The sequence below is a fragment of the Panthera onca genome, chromosome E1, assembly GCF_046562875.1.
Source record: "Panthera onca isolate mPanOnc1 chromosome E1, mPanOnc1 haplotype 2, whole genome shotgun sequence".
Taxonomy (NCBI): domain Eukaryota; kingdom Metazoa; phylum Chordata; class Mammalia; order Carnivora; family Felidae; genus Panthera; species Panthera onca.
In genome coordinates, this window is record NC_138352.1 from 39709430 (window position 1) to 39729841 (window position 20412).

Here is a 20412-nt window from a genome sequence, read left to right on the forward strand (position 1 = left end):
CATTATTATTACTATTATTATCATGAAAATAATTTTGACCTCATAGACTCCCTGAAATGGTCTTATGGACTCCCGGGAATCCACAGACCACACTGAGAAATGGTGAAAAACATTTACACATAGTTAAAATCAAAATTTTCTTTCTCACCTTTTGATTAATGACAACAAATCCTTTACTGGACTGAGCACAGACTTTGTCTTTCAGGTCTATTATTTTTTGTACTCGATCTTCAATAAATTTTCTTTCAGCTTTTACCAGTTTCTCTTTCTCTTCAGCAGACTTATAAAAGAAACCAGAGCTCACCTCTCTAAAAGATTAATAAAAACAAGCTAGTAAAGGCAGAAGAGAGAGCAGGAAAAGGCAGAAGGCGTTTACACTAAACATCTGGCAGGGAAGCAAGAGATTAAAATAACACTTTTAGAAAATACAATTTCAGGAGTGCCTAGGTGGCTCAGTCGGTGAGTGTCTGACTTCAGCTCAGGTCATGATCTCACAGCTTGGGAGCTCGAGCCCTGTGTTGGTCTCTGTGCTGACAGCACAGAGCCTGGAGCCTGCTTCGGATTCTGTGTCTCCCTCTCTCTCTGCCCCTCCCCTGCTCACGCTCTTTTGTGTGTCTCTCTCTCAAATAAATGTTAAAAGAAAATTTAAAAAGAAAATACAATTTCAAAATTCACAAAGAGTAACTGACACGTACGTTTTTTCATATTCTAGTGATACATTGCAAGAAAGGATAAACGCATCTTCTACTCGTTTCTTCATATCTGGATGACGGGCACCATGATCCAGAACTAATCCTCTGATCAACCTATTAAAAATATGTAATGTTTCTCCTCTGAATATACACTCTAAAATTTGTTATAAAATAAGGATTGTATTCTTAAAATTGTAACAGAACTACTGGGGCACACATTGTTTCCTTGCACCAACTTTAAGCCTAACACATAATTAGCAAAATTAGAAAAGAAAATTTATTTTAACACAGTGTGACTGGGAAGTCACAATGAAAAGTCAACCCAGAATTATTCTCTAAATTATGTGGCTCACACGTATGACACAGCTGGTCAAGTAATGAAAGGTAGGCACACAGTGAGTTTCTTAGGAACATTTGTTCAAAATAATTATATGGAAGCACCAAACATTGTTAACCTAAATGTCCAATAATAAGGCATTGTTCAGCAAATAAATGACCCAACTATTTCGTGGTCGTGAAAACTATGTAATGACATGGAAAAATATTTACAGTGGTAGCTGATAAACAAACACAGAATAACAAACTACCTATAAAGCATGATTATAACTACTCTTTTAGAAAATAAGCACTTCAGTACTGACAAGAAAAAATGAAAAGAAATTAAGAGTAGAGTTATGCTTGGGTGGTAGGAATACAGATAATTCAGGAGTGGGAGACGCTTTTTTCCTATCGTTGAAATTTTCTTTCAAGAGTAAATATTTTCATAACTTTTAAAACTTCATTTATACCCAATTAGGGAGTGGTATTTCTATTTACAAATCTCTTATAACCAATATTTGTCATACATAAACATAAAAGAAATAATAGTTAAAATAGTTAAACACAATTATAAGGAAGTTTTCAAACTTTTAATTTAACTACTAATTTTAATCTGACTACAACATTTTAATCTAATTATCCAACTCCCAGCTGAAAGTGCAGATCTTTTCTTTAGGAAGAAAACAAGCAAACTATATGTTCAACACTTGTCACTCTCCAGGTCTCTTTACTCTTCTCCCCTCTCTCATTCTCAGCAAGTGACCTTGTGCTTTGAGAAAACACACTGTCCCATCACTACCTCTACCAGTCCACCTGCACTTGACCCTGAACCTCCTGTTCCTATGAGCGAACTGTCCATGCTCTTCTCTCAGGTTAACCCCTGCATGTGTGTACTCTATTCCCTTTCTGGTCTCTGCTCCGGCATCATCCCCTCTTCCCCCATGTCAGTTCCTCCTGCCTCCAGGAACATTCTCGTCAGGACACAGACTTGCCATGAAAATTCTCATCTTTAAAACAAAGAATGCTTCTCCTTCAAGTCCCTTCCCATCCCCCCTTCTAGCTACTGCCCGTTTCTCTGCTAACCTCCTTGGAGCTGTGCATGCTTGCACCCTCACTTCTTCCTTAACCACTTCTCTCTTTCAAGCCCACTTCAATCCAACTTTCACACCTACTCCTTTATTGAATCAGTTCCCATCCAAGTCACCAAAAACATTAAATGCCTTCCATATCTAATGGTCAATTTTCAATCCACAACAACTTGCTCTAAGTTTCAGCAGCATATGACATACTTGATTATTCTCCCCTTGAAACATTTTCCTCTCTTAGCTTCTGGGACAATACTTTCTCTTGGCTTTCCTCCTATCTCAGTGACCATCCCTTCTGGTGCTGAATCCTTCTCATCTTCTCAATTTCTTTTTTTTTTTTTTTAAGCTTATTTATTTTGACAGAGAGAGAGTGTGTGAGCAGGGAAGGGGCAGAGAGAGGGGGAGAGAGAATCCAAAGCAGGCTCCATGCTGTCAGCACAGAGCCTGACATGGGGCTCAAACTCACAGACCATGAGATCATGACCTGAGCCTTAATCAAGAGTTGGACACTTAAGCGACTGAGCCACCCAGGCACTCCTTGTCTTCTCAATTTCTAAACATTTGAGTTTCCAGGGACCAACTTTAAACTTCTATCTATATTCACTTCTTTTTTTTTTTTTAACGTTTATTTATTTTTGAGACAGAGAGAGACAGAGCATGAACGGGGGAGGGTCACAGAGAGAGGGAGACACAGAATCTGAAACAGGCTCCAGGCTCTGAGCTGTCAGCACAGAGCCCGACGCGGGGCTCGAACCCACGGACCGTGAGATCATGACCTGAGCCGAAGTCGGACGCTTAACCGACCGAGCCACCCAGGTGCCCCTAAACTTCTATCTATATTCACTTCTCAGCTGATCTCACTACCTCTCATAAGCTTTAAGTCATCTATACACAGATGACTCCCAAATATTTTTCTAGATCAGACCTCTATTCTGAACTGCAGACACACCTCTCCAACTCCCTACTCACACATGGATGCCTAACAGGCATCTTAAAACATAACATTTCCCAAACTGCGCTCTTGATTTATTTCCCCAAATCTGTTCCTCCGAGTCTTTTCTATCCCAAGAAATGGCATTTCCCCTTCTCCAGATGCTCCATGCAAAGCCCCAAGAGACATCCTTGACACTATTTCTGTCACACTCTATGTCAAACCATCAACAGATCCTATTGTTCCTTCTAAGTGTTTTCACCCCTCACCCGTATTACAACAGATTCCTGACTGGGCTCCACTTCTGCCCTTGCCCTGCTTCACAGTGCATTCTCCCCACAATAACCACAGAGATACTTCTGAAATATAAATCAGAACTGCTATTGCCCTCAGCAATAGTAGACTAATTTGGACCAACCCTACTACCAAAAGCAAAATGCTGGGTTAAAAACAAAAACCTTAGGAGCACCTGGGTGGCTCAGTTGGTTAGGCGTCCAACTTTGGCTCACGTTCGTGGGTTTGAGCTCTGCATCGGGCTCTGTGCTGACAGCTCAAGCCTGGAGCCTGCTTCAGATTCTGTGTTTCCTGCTCTCTCTGCCTCTCCCCCACTCACATTCTGTCTCTCAAAAATAAATAAACATTAAAAAAAAATTAAACGCTTAAAAACACTGGAGAGCTCTAAAATAGTAAAGAAAACATGAACTCCAAAGGATAAGAAAAGAACTGCAAGTACTCTTATCCTAAAGTCACTTGACAATTCAGATCAATCTGAACTTGGGTTTCAACAACCTCACTATGAGAGGGGGACAGAATGAAAAGCTCAGGGCTCATCGAAGGTAGAGGGTCTAATAGGAGACACTCTTCACTTTAAGTAGGAACACCAAAGGGCTACATACTCAGGGCATAAACCAGAAGGATGAACTAGAAGCAAGCAGTCCTCATATGAATCAGCAGTTAGAACTACCAACTGGATATTTGGGATGGCTAGGTGGCTCACTCGGTTAAGCGTCTGACTCTTGGTTTTGGCTCAGGTCATGATCTCACGGTTCATGAGATCAAGCCCTGTGTGGGGCTCTGTGCTGACAGTGAGGAGCCTGCTTCAGATTCTCTCTCTCCCCCTCTCTGCCCCTTGCCTGATCATATGCTTCCTCTCTCTCTCTCTCGAAATAAACAAACATTTAAAAAAACAAAACTAGGGGCGCCTGGGTGGCTCAGTCGGTTAAGTGACTGACTTCGGCTCAGGTCATGATCTCACAGTTCATGGGTTCAAGACCCGCATCGGGCTCTATGCTGACAGAGCCTGGAGACTCTCAGAGCCTGGAGACTGCTTCTGATTCTGTGTCTTCTTCTCTCTCTGCCCCTCCCCCTGCTTGCAGTCTGCCTCTCTCTCTCTCTCAAAAATAAATAAATATTAAAAAATTTTTTTAAACACAACTAGATATTAAAAACAAACAAAAACAAAACCCTCAAGCTGTGGATTTAATTTAAAGTATTCCCCAGGCTCCTTGCAACAGCAAATTCAAATCCTCTGTGCAGAAATGCACCTTCATCCTAGGTCTCAAATAATTTCTACAAATACCTTTTTCAAACATGATGAATGGCACATATAGAAACAAAACACAGGGGCGCCTGGGTGGCTCAGTCAGTTAAGTGTCCAACTTTGGCTCAGGTCATGATCTCACAGTTTGTGCGTTCGAGCCCAACGTTGGGCTCTGTGCTGACCGCTCAGAGCCTGGAGCCTGCTTCAGATTGTGTCTCCCTCTCTCTCTGCCCCTCCCCTGCTCGTACACTTTCTCTCTCTCAAAAATAAATAAACATTAAAAAAATTTTTTTTAATAATAAAAGGCAGGCTTGGAAATATCTGCAGGGAATAAGACACCATAAAAAGTGCAATGGCCAATCTAAGAAAAACCAAATAAAACTTCAAGAAATAAGTAAATAAAGATATCCACAAACACACACATATATTAAAATAAAGTGTTTTCAAATGAAATATGATATTTGGATTGGCTTCAAAATAATCCAGGTTTGGGATGAGGAAGAGAAAGAGGAGTTTATAAGGGGAAATAAAAGGAAAAATAAAATGGGCCACAGATTGAAAATTGATAAACATGAGTGACAGGTATGTGAGAGTTCACTATTCTATTCTTTCTGCTTTTATATATGTTTAGAATTTTCCATAAAAGAAAGTTTAAAATTCATTAAGTCCAAAATCAACAACATGCTACATATTGAGTACATACTTACCCAGACCATGTCAATTGTCTGACCTCTCTTTCCTCTCCAACTTCAACTCCTACTCTTTTTTCCTCTTACTTACTGTGCTCCAGGCACACTGGGACACCCCAGCACACTGGTGCCTTGGGGCCTTTTCAACCGTCATTCCCTTGACTTAGAACTCTTCATCCAAATATACACATGGCTAGCTCCCTTATTTCTTCAGATACCTCCTTAGCTCTCGAGTTTAGTTTCCAATCATAAGGATCTTCCCTGAGCACTCCAAAATCACACACATGCTCTCAGTCACTCTAGTTTCTTCCCAGCATTTATTATCACTTATGTATTTATTATCTCCCACAACTAAAAACATAATCTTCTTAGAGAAAGAAATTCTGTTTTGTATTACTCTTCATTCCTAGCACCCAAAACAATGACTGGCTCAGGGTAAGTATTCACTTAATATATGTTGAATTAACAGACTGATGTTGAGGGGCGCCTGAGTGGCTCAGTCAGTTGAATGTCCAACGTCGGCTCAAGTCATGATCTCATGATTCATGAGTTCAAGCCCCACATTGGGCTCACTGTTGTCAGTGCAGAGCCCGCTTCGGATCCTCTGTTCCCCTCCCTCTCCGCTCCTCCCCGGCCTGTGCTCTCTCTCAAAAATAAACATTTTTTAAAAAATAGACTGATATTGAATTAAAGTAACTAATGAAATTAATGAAAAAAAAGTATCTGAACTACACCAAATATTCTAGAATCCATGTATTATCAAAGTTTATGTAATTTAGGGGCACCTGGCTGGCTCAGTCACAGGAGCATACAACTTTGATCTTGGGGTTGTAAGTTCAAGCCCCATGTTGGTGTAGAGATTACTTAAAAATAAAACCTTAAAAAAAAAGTGTATGTAATTTACTTTGTATCTGTTTCTGATTTATGCTTCATCTCCATGATTTCTATCATGAAGAGATCAATAGGATAACCCGGTCTTCTAATAGCCAAAACAGAATCCACCACAGCCTGAAAGAGAAGTGAATGAGAACAGTAAATTACTGGCCTACTAAAAGAAATCACTGGCCCAAGTAATCATCAGACTAAACAGATAAAGGGCTTCAGGCCCCAAAATATAGGGCAAGGCCACAAAGGCCACTCTGTTATGGACATTAGTAATAACCAATGCCAGTGGGTACTTTAGACCCTGAAGGAACTTCAGAGATCATCAGGCCCAAAGCCTTCATTTTACAGTTAAGTAAAGTAAACTCTGAAACTTTTAAGAATTTACAGACTTAACACAAGGTCTAAAAGCAGAGCCCGGCCTAGAATTCCGTTTTCTTTAACTGCCAAGCCACTGCTCTACTACCAACACTATGCAAACTTTTCCACCAAAAGACATATTTAATGGAAAAGAAGGAAATGTAATCTGAGGTAAAAGCTAAAATTTGCTGGTTACACTAACACGAAGTGTCTTAAATTTTGTGTTTTATCATGAAAAGCTTCTACGTCATGCCATGATATACATTTCTTTTAATGTGAAAGTAATTTTTTTCCCCAAAATTGCAGCGTGAAATTGATACTCCAGAAAGACATGTGTTATTTATTCTGCCACATAACCCCAGGGATATATAGCATGGTACAATAATATATCCTATTGCTTAGCTCAGAAAGCTTGGATGGTTCAGTCGGTTAAATGTCCGACTTCAGCTCAGGACATGATCACACGGTTCGTGGGTTCCAGCCCCGCATCGGGCTCTGTGCTGACAGCTCAGAGCCTGAAGCCTGCTTTGGATTCTGTATGTCCCTCTCTCTCTCTGCCCCTCCCCCATTCGTGCTCTGTCTCTCAAAACTAAATAAATGTTAAAAAAAATTTTTTTTTTAAAGAAAGTAATATGAAATTACATAAATTAAGTATTACAATATAACCACCCTAAAATATAAATAAAGCAAAAAACTATACCTTAGTTTACCTGAGATAACATGATACTTGGTTTTGGAACCTAACAGGGAATAATGACAAAGACCACAGGATAATGAGAGTATCAGTGTTTCTACAACTCCAAAAGAGAATGGGCGCACTAACCAGATAACATGAAGATTCTGGATCACTTGATATATGTACTCCAACAGGAGAAAATACTGTAGTCTTTATTTGAACTCTGCTGAGCAAGAAATTGTCTGATCTTAATCTGATTTGCAAAGTAGGTTTTCCTATTGGTAAGGGGAATTGATCAGAAACAAATCAGGTGTTCTAGTCCATTTGTCATTTATATTTCTCAGAGTAAATTAGCAAGACAGCATTCTGATTTATATATCAATGTCTTGTGATTTTGGTTATGAATTCATCATTCCTGATAAACCAATATATTCAAGTTGCAGAAAATACAAAGCTGAGGAACAATGATGATATCAAACTATAGCCACCTGATAAAAGCCTTCCCAAAATACCCAATCTACTCCTTAAATTACATACATTTTACCTTTAGAAGTAAACAAAACAAACACGCATTTCCCAGATGTGAAGATTATCTGTCAGATCAATCACGCTTCATTAAAGTGGTAACCTTAACAACCTATGTGTCACCTCACATAATAAATATTGACCTCTAGGTTTTAAGAGACCAGCACCTCACCCCAATGACATCCACAAGGGTTGATCCACAGGCAGCCAAGCTCCCTTCATGTTAACTTAAAAGAAAGTTTAATATAGAGGCTCTTAAATACTGAGAACAAACTGAGGGTTGATGGGGGGTGGGGGAGAGGGGAAAGTGGGTGATGGGCATTGAGGAGGGCACCTGTTGGGATGAGCACTGGGTGTTGTATGGAAACCAATTTGACAATAAATTATATTTAATATAAAAATAAAAGAAGGTTTAAGAAGGCAGCCAGGCCCCTTTCATTAACTTTCATGTTAACTTAAAAGAAGGTTTAATATGACACTTTTGAAAAATTACACATACTGTTCTGACCAATCAAGTCTAGACTATAACTAAGTGAATAAATGTTTGCCTTCTGTATTTTATTTCATGTTCAAAAGAACCACATACGATAGTTGATTCTTATAGGAAAAATAAAAATATCATCATGCATTAGTCTATATTTGTTCTGAATGCAAAAGTTTAATCACAAACCTCTGTTAACACATCAGCCAATTCAGCAGGAACTTTAGTTTGTAGAGATGTTCTAGCCACATCTAAGAGGACTTCTCTTTTCATCTCTTTGTTAATTTTAACCTTTTCCAGAACTTCAAGTGCTTTTATCTTCGCAGCTTCAAATCCTTCAGCTATTATTCTAGGGTGCAGGCCCTGTCACATCAACATAAAACTAAAAATCATAAAGTAAGTCATCCAAAGTAAAAGTAACCATCTTCTCCTGTTAATAGGTTATGTCCAAAGAAAGTAATATTACCCACATCAATGGCACTCAATACAAATGCATGTACATAACTTATGAAAGTAATTTTTCAGTGCTTCATATTTAAAACAACCTCAAACTTACAGAAAAAAATTTATGTCCAGGACAAAACACTACAAAACTCCTCTTTATTTCCAAAAATTATGACACACTGTCATGTGGTACCCTTCCGAATGGGCACAAAAGAAAAGACTCCTTTAATGCAGAGGAAAAGAACCAACGCTGATTTGGAGGAAAGTACAGACAAACACCACCTTCACCAAATGTTAACATCACAGCAATGGGACAAATAGACATCATGTACCTCCTGATACAATGCATTAAGAACACTACCACACGTCTATGGTATTTCATGCCAGAAGTTTATTACCTGAGTCTAATTGTGATAGTCAAATCCACATTGAGGACTTTGTACAAAATAATTGGTTGTACTCTAAAAGCAGCAATGTCATAAAACACAAAAGACAGCTCAGGATAATTCCAGTTTAAAAGAGACTAAAGGAGGGCACCTGGGTGGCTCAGTCAGTTAAGCATCTGACTTTTTTTTAGATATACTTATTTTGGGAGAGCGCAAGAGGGGAGGGACAGAGAGGAGGGACAGAGGATCCAAAGTGGACTCTGCACTGATAGGCTGACAGCAGCATGCCTGGTGTGAGGCTTGAACTCACAAACCACCTGAACTGAAGTCAGACGCTCAACTAGCTAAGCCACCAGGAGCCCCTAAATAAATGAAGCCTGGAGACTGCTTCAGATTCTGTGTCTCCCTCTCTCTTGGCCCCTCCCCGGCATACGCTCTCTCTCTCTCTCTCTCTCTCTCTCTCTCAAAAACAGATAAACATTAAAAAAATTTTTTGAGAAAATGTTAAAAATTAAAAAATAAAGAAGACTATAGGGATAGGACAACTGAATGCAATGCAGGAATGTAGATTTTCTTCTGCTATAAAGGACACTGTTGGGACAAATGATAAAATAGGAATAAAATCTATAGATTATATTACTGTATCAATGTATCAATGTTAATATTTATTTCTTGGTTTTGATCACTATTCTGTGATTACATAAGAGAATATCCTGGTTTTAAGAAATATACAGTGAGGGGCGCCTGGGTGGCTCAGTCAGTTAAGTGTCCAACTCTTGATTTCGGCTTAGGTCACGATCTCACAGTTTGTGAGATCCAGACCTACATCAGGCTCTGCACAGACAGCACTGGAGCCTGCTTGGATTCTCTCTCTCTCTCTCTCTGTCTCTCAAAATAAATAAAAATTTTAAAAAAAATTTTTTAAGAAACATACACTGAAACATTTAGATGATCATGTCTGCAACTTACACCATTCAAAAAATATGTACATACATACATATATGCATACACCATATATACGTTTATATCTGAGAAAGAGAGAAATGTTATTCTTTGGAATATTTCTGAAACATTTCTATAGGCTTGATATTATAACAAAATAATTTTTTTTATTTAAAAAAATTTTTTTTAACTTTTTTTTAATTTTTGAGACAGAGAGAGACAGAGCATGAACAGGGGAGGGTCACAGAGAGAGGGAGACACAGAATCTGAAACAGGCTCCAGGCTCTGAGCGGTCAGCACAGAGCCCGACGCGGGGCTCGAACCCACGGACCGTGAGATCATGACCTGAGCCGAAGCTGGACGCTCAACCGACCAAGCCACCCAGGCGCCCCAACAAAATAATTTTTTTAATTGTCTTTTCTGGAAAAATATATAAACTTATTGAAAGCTGGAACTGGGTCTAATTTATTCCCTTCCTCCATTCCTCTACATCAGTCCTACAATAATTTTTTAAAGTTAACATTTCTTAAGGATTTGTGCCAGGTTCTAATCTAAAAGGCTTATTTCATTCAATCCTCTCAACACTACGAAGTGGGTATTATTTCTGTTTCACAGATGAGGAAATTGAGGTTTATAAGAATAATGTAACTTGCTTTAGATCACCAGGATATTAAGTGGTAGAGCCAGGATTTAAACCTACGAAGCCTGACTCCAGACCCTGTGTTATTAAACATTTTCAAAACACTTCCTCAGTCTCGGATCTCACAATTTCTCACCCGGACTATGATCCTCTAGTCTTGACTCCCTTAAAGCTGTCCCTCGAATATTTAAAATGGCAATCTGACCAGATCAGTCATTAATATGTTCACATGAACATTCTTCGTGGTTAGTATACCCCATGCCCTTTGTAATCCAGCTTCCACCTACTTCTCCTGCCTTTCATTGCCGTCCCACAGCACTTTAAAGTCTGGCCAACACCAAAATGTTTGCAGCTTTACACACATACCATGCTGCTTCTCTTCTCTGTTAATTTTGCCTCTGTTAATTTTGTTCCTTCTGCCTGGAATGTCTTTCTCCTTGCCCCTCACTCTTTCCACTGGTTCACTGCCTCTCATCCTAAAGATTTAACCCAGGTCTTACTTCCTCCAAAGAGTGCTTCCTAATTCAGGCAAGTTTAGGATATCACTCCTTCCTCAGTGTTTCTATCACATCTGGTACTTAGGTCTATCACTATACTGACACAGTTTCACAATTATGTCAACGCCCGTCAGCATCTCCCCCTTCCCAAACTTTTTTTTCCCTAACCAAACCCTAATCTTGTTTAGGTATCTCTTCCTCAGGTCTTCAGAGGAAGCTACCCTCTCTACCTAACTCAAGGGGTAGATCCTGATTGGATTAAGTCAATTCCCCTAAAACCTGTTATTGATTTGGGATGGACACAGATCAAAGTTGGCCCAATTATATTATAAAGGAAGGACTTAAACTCCATAATTGGGCAAATAGTTTTATCCTCCCTCTCCTGCTGAATGTTATTAAAGGAAGCAAGTAGTCCTACTTTTCTCTGACAGTCTTATAATCAGGACAGAAATAAGCTTTATCATGAAACAGCACTATAAATGGAAGAGCTAAGACACAGAAAGGACCAGGGTACTTGATGACTAATAGACATTTTCAATCAACCAAACTTGGATGTTCTGTAATGGGAGATAACTTACTGTTTAAGTGACTTTCAGTCAAGTTTCTACTGCTTACAGCCAAAGGCATCCTAAATGAGGTACGTTGCAGGTACTGAATTGTTAGACAATTCCCAATACTAAATGAAATGCAAAGAAGTACTAATCTTAGCACTTGGACCAGGTAATGCTTTGCTGAAATGGTTCTTGAAAGAAAGGAAAAAACCCAAATACTTAATTAGATTAGACAGATAAATAATGCCAAGAAAAGGATACAGATTGAACAAAGGCAGTGGCATAGAAATGTGTGTAGTGATTTCAGAGGCTAGTGAGTAGACTGGAGGAGTCTGGCTAGAGTAGATGGTTTATAAGGAAAATAAAATAGAAAGGTAGGTAAATTCACAGTGTGAAAACCTTCAATTATTTTTCCCCAGTTATTTTTTAAAAGGTGCATAATTTGGTTTAGACTTCATCCGTGATGTTTTCTTTTTTAGGTCATTATTCATGAGTATATGGCTAATTTTTTACCTTCTTATATACCTTAAATATTTCATTTTTAAAAAAGGGATATCATTCCAATGAAAGGAATTATTTTGGCAAAAAAAAAGAGTTCATTATTACTTCCATTTACAATTGTACTAAAACCGGGGTGCCTGGGTGGCTCAGTCGGTTGAGCGTCCGGCTTCAGGTCAAGTCATGATCTCACGGCTCGTGAGTTCAAGCCCCACGTCAGGCTCTGTGCTGACAGCTCAGAGCCTGGAGACTGCTTCGGATTCTGTGTCTCCCTCTCTCTCTCTGCCCCAACCCACTCTCATTCTGTCTCTGTCTCTCTCAAAAATAAATAAACATTAAAAAAAGAAAATTTGGGGCGCCTGGGTGGCGCAGTCGGTTAAGCGTCCGGCTTCAGCCAGGTCACGATCTCGCGGTCTGTGAGTTCGAGCCCCGCGTCAGGCTCTGGGCTGATGGCTCGGAGCCTGGAGCCTGTTTCCGATTCTGTGTCTCCCTCTCTCTCTGCCCCTCCCCCGTTCATGCTCTGTCTCTCTCTGTCCCAAAAATAAATTAAAAAAAAAAAAAAAAAAGAAAATTTACAATTGTACTAAAGTATCTTGATAAAAATTGGCACACTCAGATCAATGGAACAGAATGGAAAACCCAGAAATGGACCCACAAACGTATGACCAACTAATCTTTCACAAAGCAGAAAAGAATATCCAGTGGAATAAAGACAGTCTCTTCAGCAAGTGGTGCTGGGAAAACTGGCCAGTGACATGCAGAAGAATGAACCTGGACCACTTTCTTACACCATACACAAAAATAAACTCAAAATGGATGAAAGACCTAAATATAAGAAAGAAAGCCATCAAAATCCTGGAAGAGAAAGCAGGCAAAAACCTCTTTGATCTTGGCCGCAGCAACTTCTTACTCAACACGTCTCCAGAGGCAAGGGAAACAAAAGCAAAAATGAACTATTGGGACCTCATCAAGATAAAAAAAAACCTTCTGCACAGGGTAGGAAACAATCAGCAAAACTAAAAGGCAACAGACAGAATGGGAGAAGATATCTGCAAATGACAAATCAGATAAAGGGTTAGTATCCAAAATCTATAAAGAACTTATCAAACTCAACACTCAGAAAACAAATAATCCAGTGATGAAATGGGCAAAAGACATGAATAGACACTTCTCCAAAGAAGACATCCAGATGGCCAACTGACACATGAAAAAATGCTCAACATCACTCATCATCAGGGAAATACGAATCAAAACCACAATGAGACATCACCTCACACCAGTCAGAATGGCTAACATTAACAACTCAGGCAACAACAGATGTTGGCGAGGATGCGGAGAGAGACGATCTCTTGGGCACTGCTGGTGGAAACGCAAACTTGGGCAGCCACTCTGGAAAACAGTATGGAGGTTCTTCAAAAAATTAAAAATAGAACTACCCTACAACCCAGCAACTGCACTACTAGGTATTTATCCAAGGGATACAGGCATGCTGTTTTGAAGGGGCACATGCACCCCAATGTGTATAGCGGCACTATCAACAATAGCCAAAGTATGGAAAGAGTCCAACTGTCCATCGATGGATGAATGGATAAAGAAGATGTGGTATATATATACAATGGAGTATTACTCGGCAATCAAAAAGAATGAAATCTTGCCATTTGCAACTACGTGGATGGAACTAGAGGGTATTATGCTAAGCGAAATTAGTCAGAGAAAGACAAATATCATATGACTTCACTTATATGAGGACTTTAAGACACAGAACAGATGAACACAAGAGAAGGGAAGCAAAAATAATATAAAAACAGGGAGGAGGACAAAACATAAGAGACTTCAATACGGAGAACGAACAGGGTTGCTAGAGGGGGTGTGGGAGGGGGGGATGGGCTAAATGGGTAAGAGGTATTAAGGAATCTACTCCTGAAATCACTGTTGCACTATATGCTAACTAATTTGGGTCTAAATTAAAAAAATAAAATTAAATTTAAAAAATATTAAAAAAAAATTTTAAGTATCTTGATAAAAATTAACTTTTGCCCTCTAAAATTAAACCATTGTACGAGTGAAAACAACAATTTCCACCTGGGTGGCTCGGTCGGCTAAGCATCCAACTTCAGCTCAGGTCGTGATCTCACAGTTCGTGGGTTCGAGTCTGGCGATGAAGCCTCTGTCTATCCCCCCTTTTCTTCCCCTCCCCCCGATTCAAAAATAAACAAACATTTAAAACAGTGAAGTACTACATGAATGTGAATTCTGTAATATGCTAATACCTCAGATATGTAAAGATCAGCTTGTTTTAGTAACTCTCCAATAATTAGAACATTGGAAGTAGTACCATCTCCTGTAATGTCATCCTGGGCTGTTGCCACTTTTGCTATCAAGGAAGCTGTTGGGTGTTGAATTTGCTGGAAAAAGCAAGCAACAGATTAAAAGAACGAGATTGAAAAAAAAAAAAAAAAACAGTCCAATGCAAACAAGATAACCTAAGGGCCACCAGTAAAATTAAGAAATGAAATAAGCCTCACTCTACACGTTCACAAATTCTGTAGTATCAATACTTAATAAATGTCAATACCCAAAATTTTTAAATTGAGAACTAATGAGGTTTGAACATTTTAGAAGAGTCTTTGCTTTAGAATGCAATGACATTTCCAAAATAACATTAAATCCTTCAATCTCTAAGATGAATATATTTACTAAAATTGCAAAGGATTTTTTATATTTTCATGATTACAAAGAACATAACACAGTGCCTTTAAAAGATGGAACTAATTTGGAAGTATCTCTAAGCTATTACTTGGACTGTATGAAGATTTGAAAACAACCAAAAATATCTTTTATTAAGGTTTAACCCAGCAAGTATAACTCATTACTGCAGTATGAGCAAGCTGACAGCCTTGGTTTAAGGATATACAATTTGTGGGGCACCTGGGTGGCTTCATCGGTTGGGCGTCTGACTTCGGCTAAGGTCATGATCTCACATCTCATGGGTTCGAGCCCTGCGTCGGCCTCTGGGCTGACAGCTGGGAGCCTGGAGCCTGCTTCAGATTCTATGTCTCCCTCTCTCTCTGCCCCTCCCCAACTCGTGCTCTGTCTCTCTCTCTCTCTCTCTCTCTCTCTCAAAAATAAACATTAAAAAAAAATTTTTTTAAGGATATACAATTTGTACTATGTTCTAGGCTTATTAAGGTTTCTTAGAGTCAGTAGCATCAGCTCACCATCTCATGGAGCAGTACGTTGCCATCTTTGGTGAGTTTGATGTCACCTGCACCAGAAATAAGCCTGTTCAGAAAACAGTGATGTTATTAAACCTCAGATGGCAAGGGTCAAGCAAGATATTCTCAGTTTTTCCCAGTGTACAATCCTTGATATCAGGAACGGGGCTTCAAAACATCTATGTGCCACAGGGAGATTCCATGGTAACCACCACCATGTACAGCCTACAGAATCACTTCTCCCCATGTGGACTGCTATAGCAATTTCATTCCAAATGGAGCATTTACAAGTTTAAGGGTAACAGAAATTGATGAGTTATGAATGGCAGTTTGGTCCAAGAAGAGTATTTGTAAGTCTACAAACCACAAATTTGTAAATTTGCTGTAGGTTTGTGTGTGTGTGTGTGTGTGTGTGTGTGTGTGTGAAATGTTACCATTCATTCACTCAACTTACTTTCTTCCCTCATCCCTCACATTTATTAGATCATCAAGTTCTGTCAATTGTACAACCTAAGTATTTCTTGAATCTACTCCCTCCGCTCCATGTTCAACTGTCAACATCTCTAGCCTGGACTACTTAAGCAGCATCCTAATATCTCTGAATTTGAATCTACCCTCCACACTACATTTATCTTTCTAAAAGGCAATGTGGCTCAATCAGTTCTCTGATCAAAAATCTTTCAATGATTCTTACAAACATGGGGAAAAAATCTTTCAATGAATTTTATGTTCTCCATCACCTTCAGGGTAAAATCCAGACTATTTGGCAATGACCTAGTTCACCCTTCCCAAACTGGTTTATGTCCATTTTTCCTGACATCTACCAAATGAGATCTGGTGGGAAAATACTATGGTTCCTTTAATACGTCATGCTTGTTTTCACTTCTGTTGGATTTACACCACTGGACTTTCTCATTCCTTAACTTACCAGGAGGCCTTTACTCCCTTCTCCAACTGGTGAACTCTAACTTAATTTTCAAGACTCTGATCAAAAATCTGTTTTCGGGAGGTTTTTCCTTCTCCCTACCACCATTAGTAATTAGTCCCTTTCCTCAGTATTATATTTGCGATATATATGATCAATAACATATATGATACCTTCACCATCTGTGTTCCCAGCATCCAATTAGTACACAGGCATTCTCTTTTACCGTTAACATTAATTTTGCTCATTCCTCTTAGAATGCATCTTTCCCCCTTACAAATTTTTTGCTCTTTTTTCCTCACTCTTCCAAAGAAGCTTGTGATACAAAGTAAATGCATGCTGATGGCGCGAAGCGTTCAAGTTGTTTCCTAAGGACGCACTCTGGAAGGGGAACTTGGATTTGCAACCGCAAGGCCTGTGTGCCCTTAACGCTACAACACACTGCCAAACACAAACCAACCTAAGGGCATACAGTCTCAAAGAGCAGGGAAGTTAAATCGCTTATGTTTCTAAAGAGACACCAGATGAAATGACTTTCCAACTGCACAAGAGCGTTAACGTGGGCGGGGGGCAAGGGGTAGGGGGTGGGGAGTGGGTGTCACAGCTTCATTGGGGGCCCTTTCCTCGGGCTCCTCCCGTCCCAGGCCAGGGATGACCTCAGGGCAAGAATGAGAACGAGGACAACCAGGCCCACAGGTGCGTCCCGTCGCTCCAGGCCCTTCATGGAACGTCGGCCTCAGAGCGCGCAGCGACACCCAACAAGCCCCCGGCTCCCTAACCGCCGCCTCACATTTTCATGGTGCCCTTGGGCCCCAAGTTGGTACGTAGCACATCTTGCAGCCCTCGGGCGGCGCATATGTTGACGGCCAAAGCCGACCGGGCCCGCGCCACCTCTGCCTTGGAGTTCACCGCCGTGATCGCAGCCATAGCACCGTTGAGCGTGCGACCGGGCCGGCAAAGACGGCCTTAGCGCGGATCCTGAGGGAAATCCCGGCGCCTCCGCCCGCGCTCGCGAACCCTCAGCCAATCTTCGCCAGCACAGGAAGTGACGTTACCAGGCCTCGCCCTCACGGAAGCCAGAATCACCTTGGGTCAGGGCGCCAAGATGGCGTCCTCCGCCTCCGCTCGCACTCCGGCGGGGAAGCGAGTGGTGAATCAGGACGAACTGCGGCGCTTGATGAAGGAGAAGCAGCGTCTGAGCACCAACCGGAAACGGATAGAATCTCCATTTGCGAAGTACAACCGTTTGGGGCAGCTGAGCTGTGCCCTGTGCAACACCCCGGTGAAGAGCGAGCTCCTGTGGCAGACTCACGTCCTGGGAAAGCAGCACCGGGAGAAAGTGGCCGAGCTGAAAGGCGCGAAGGAAGCCACCCAGGGTCCGTCCGCCAGCTCAGTGCCTCAGTCAGCCAAGAGGAAGGTGTCGGAGGCGGACGGTCAAGATGCCAAAAGACCCAAGGCCTCCCCGCTGCCCCAGGTACAGCCCTCCACATCCGCTTTGTCCACCAACTTTGACAAAGCAGGGAAGGAGTCCACTAGAGCGACCCTCATTAAGGTTTCAGGACTCGGTTTACTCCCTGATTATGAAGATGAGGAAGAGGAGGAGGAGGAGGAGGGAGGAGAAGGGAAAAGGGGAGACGCCGGCAAGCAGCCGCCCGATGCACAGGGCAAGGAACACTCGCTTTCCTCCTCGAGGGAGGCAACAAGTAGTATGCTGCCAAGCGGCTTCTCGGATACAAATCCTCCCAAGGCCCCTTTAATTCCTCATTCAGGGTCAATTGAGAAAGCAGAAATACATGAAAAAGTAGTGGAAAGGAGAGAAAACACAGCGGAAGCATTACCGGAAGGCTTTTTTGATGACCCTGAAATAGACGCTAGGGTTCGAAAGGTTGATGCCCCAAAGGATCAGATGGACAAAGAGTGGGACGAATTTCAAAAGGCCATGAGACAGGTCAATACCATTTCCGAAGCCATAGTTGCTGAAGAGGATGAGGAGGGACGGTTGGACCGGCAAATTGGGGAGATCGATGAGCAGATAGAATGTTACCGTCGGGTGGAAAAGCTTCGGAATCGCCAGGATGAAATTAAAAATAAGCTTAAAGAGGTTCTGACTATAAAAGAACTGCAGAAAAAGGAAGAGGAGAATGTTGACAGCGATGATGAGGGAGAACTACAAGATTTGTTGTCTCAGGATTGGAGGGTAAAAGGGGCTTTATTATAGGGTTTCAAAGACCCAAGATTTCTACACCCTCTACAGTGGTACCAAAAGTGCTGTCTCTGGATATGATATTGGTTACTTCATGCCTAACTGGGTTGTTAAGATACAATGAACCTGTGAAGATAGCACTTTGGAAAGTTGGTGTAAAATATTTTTGAGGTAAAGTTGTTTTTGAAATTTTTCAAGTATTACATACTATATTGCCAACTTTTTACACATTTACTCAAGTGTATAATTTTGAGTTAAGTCTGTAAGCTGTAACTGTTGTACATAGTTAAATATATATTTACTTAAGTAATTCTGTTTTGAAATTTATAAATTAATAGAAGTCGGGCTAGCAGAGAAGGCTTTAGGTGAAAATCAAGTGTAGTATTTGGGATGTATTTGGTTTTTTTCTTTTCTGATCCCCTAAATCAACTCAAGGGTGGAGGATGTTTTTTTATTTTAAGAACACTACTCAAACACATAAATCAGGGCAAATCAGTTCTCTGAATTTTCTGTTTCAAAAATGTGCCAGGGGAACATGGTGAAAACATGCCAAACATGACCAGCCTCCTTAACCCAAAAGTTTCTCTTGTTTAAACCAATGATTCTTGGGTGTAGGTGCACAGGAAGATGACCCGCCAAGCTTTTGAAAAGGTGCATATGAGTGGCCTTGGAGCTTTTAAAAAATTCATGTGCCTGAGGCCTACTACTAAAGACTCAATAAACCTGGAGTGGGGCCCAGGCATTTGAATTAGTTTTGAAAGTTTCCCAGGTTATTCTAATATACACCAAAGTTGGAGAGCCATCTGGCCCTAAATCCAGAACACATATTTCTTCAGCCTGTTTTTTAAGTGCCACTTTTTATTTTTTCTGAAGATGTTCTTTTTCTTAAGTAATCTCTACACCCACCATGGGGCTTGAACCCACAACCCTGAGATCAAGCATTGCATGCTCCACCAACTGAGCCACCCAGGCACCCCAAGAAATACTACCTTTTATTTATATCTCATCTAGTCTTAAATGTTATTACATCTTGTAGAAAATTAGGGTTTAGGGGCACCTGGGTGGCTTAGTCAGTTAAGCATCTGACTTTGGCTCCGATCATGATTTCACGTTTTGTGAGTTCAAGCCCAGCATCAAGCTCTCTGCTGTCAGCACAGAGCCCACTCCAGATGCTCTGTCCTCTCTCTGCACCCCACCCCCCACTGGCTCTCGTTCTCTCTCTCTCTCTCTCTCTCTCAAAAAAAAAAAGAAAAGAAAATTATTGTTCACAGTTTCTATCTATTGCAGGAAGAGAAGTTGTTTTCTCAAGGAGTTAACAATTGGCTTGTGCCAGTCAGATTGTTTAAATCACTACTTTTCCCTTTGCAGACAGACCTATTCAAATAGGAAAAAGGATTTAGCAGTGTTCCAGAGGTAGAAGTGCATACAGCTTACTCAAATGAAAGTCAGCAATAATAATAATAGCTAAGATATATAGTTATTACAGTATAAACCAGGCATGGTTCTAAGTGCTTTACATAAAGTCAGTCTAGTTGCTCTAAAGCCCAGGTTTTATGAAGGATAGTACCAAAAGATAAGGAATGAAAAAGCCTGGCTTGAATGCTAGATGAAGGAATCTTCCTTTGGGCAACGTAGGAAAAGTGGAAGTTTTTGAGCAGAGAATTATATTTGCAAAAAAATACTATGGAAGATGATTTTGTTGCAATATATAAAATGGAACGAGGGGCACCTGGGTGGCTCAGTCGGTTAAGCTGCTCTTGATTTTGGCTCAGGTCACAATCTCACAGCTCATATGAGTTTGAGCCCCACGTGGGGCTTGGTGCTAATGGTGTGGAGCCTGCTTAGGATTTCCTTCCCTCCCTCTCTCTCTCCCTCCCGCCCCCTCCCACCCCCGCTCACACGCTCACTCTCGTGCTCTCTAAAAAAAAAAAA

At 40.7% G+C, this 20412-nt stretch overlaps 2 protein-coding genes across 6 annotated transcripts in view; one reads left to right on the forward strand and one right to left on the reverse strand.

Annotated features, from left to right (window-relative positions):
- CCT6B (chaperonin containing TCP1 subunit 6B) overlaps window positions 1-17300 on the reverse strand; it is a 31236-nt gene extending 13936 nt beyond the window's left edge. For 2 of the 5 annotated variants that reach the window (XM_060646697.2, XM_060646696.2), the window contains exons 1-7: window positions 17068-17300; window positions 15356-15419; window positions 14408-14542; window positions 8369-8542; window positions 6160-6263; window positions 696-806; window positions 149-308 (exon numbers count right to left, since the gene is read on the reverse strand). In XM_060646697.2, the coding sequence (XP_060502680.1) occupies window positions 149-308; window positions 696-806; window positions 6160-6263; window positions 8369-8542; window positions 14408-14542; window positions 15356-15419; window positions 17068-17204 (885 nt within the window). In that variant the 5' untranslated portion in view covers window positions 17205-17300. The remainder of the gene's footprint in view (window positions 1-148; window positions 309-695; window positions 807-6159; window positions 6264-8368; window positions 8543-14407; window positions 14543-15355; window positions 15420-17067) is intronic. The other 3 variants (XM_060646699.2, XM_060646698.2, XM_060646700.2) reach the window with 2 other exon arrangements.
- Window positions 17301-17344: 44 nt separating this feature from the next.
- Window positions 17345-19738, forward strand: ZNF830 (zinc finger protein 830). Its single transcript, XM_060646701.3, has one exon. It carries the CDS (start codon window positions 17383-17385, stop codon window positions 18493-18495), a length of 1113 nt encoding a protein of 370 aa, XP_060502684.1. The 5' UTR covers window positions 17345-17382; the 3' UTR covers window positions 18496-19738.
- Window positions 19739-20412: the final 674 nt, after the last annotated feature.

Coding starts and splice junctions, on each gene's coding strand:
- ZNF830 (XM_060646701.3), top strand. CDS start 17,383: ATGGCGTCCTCCGCCTCCGCTCGCACTCCGGCGGGGAAGCGAGTGGTG.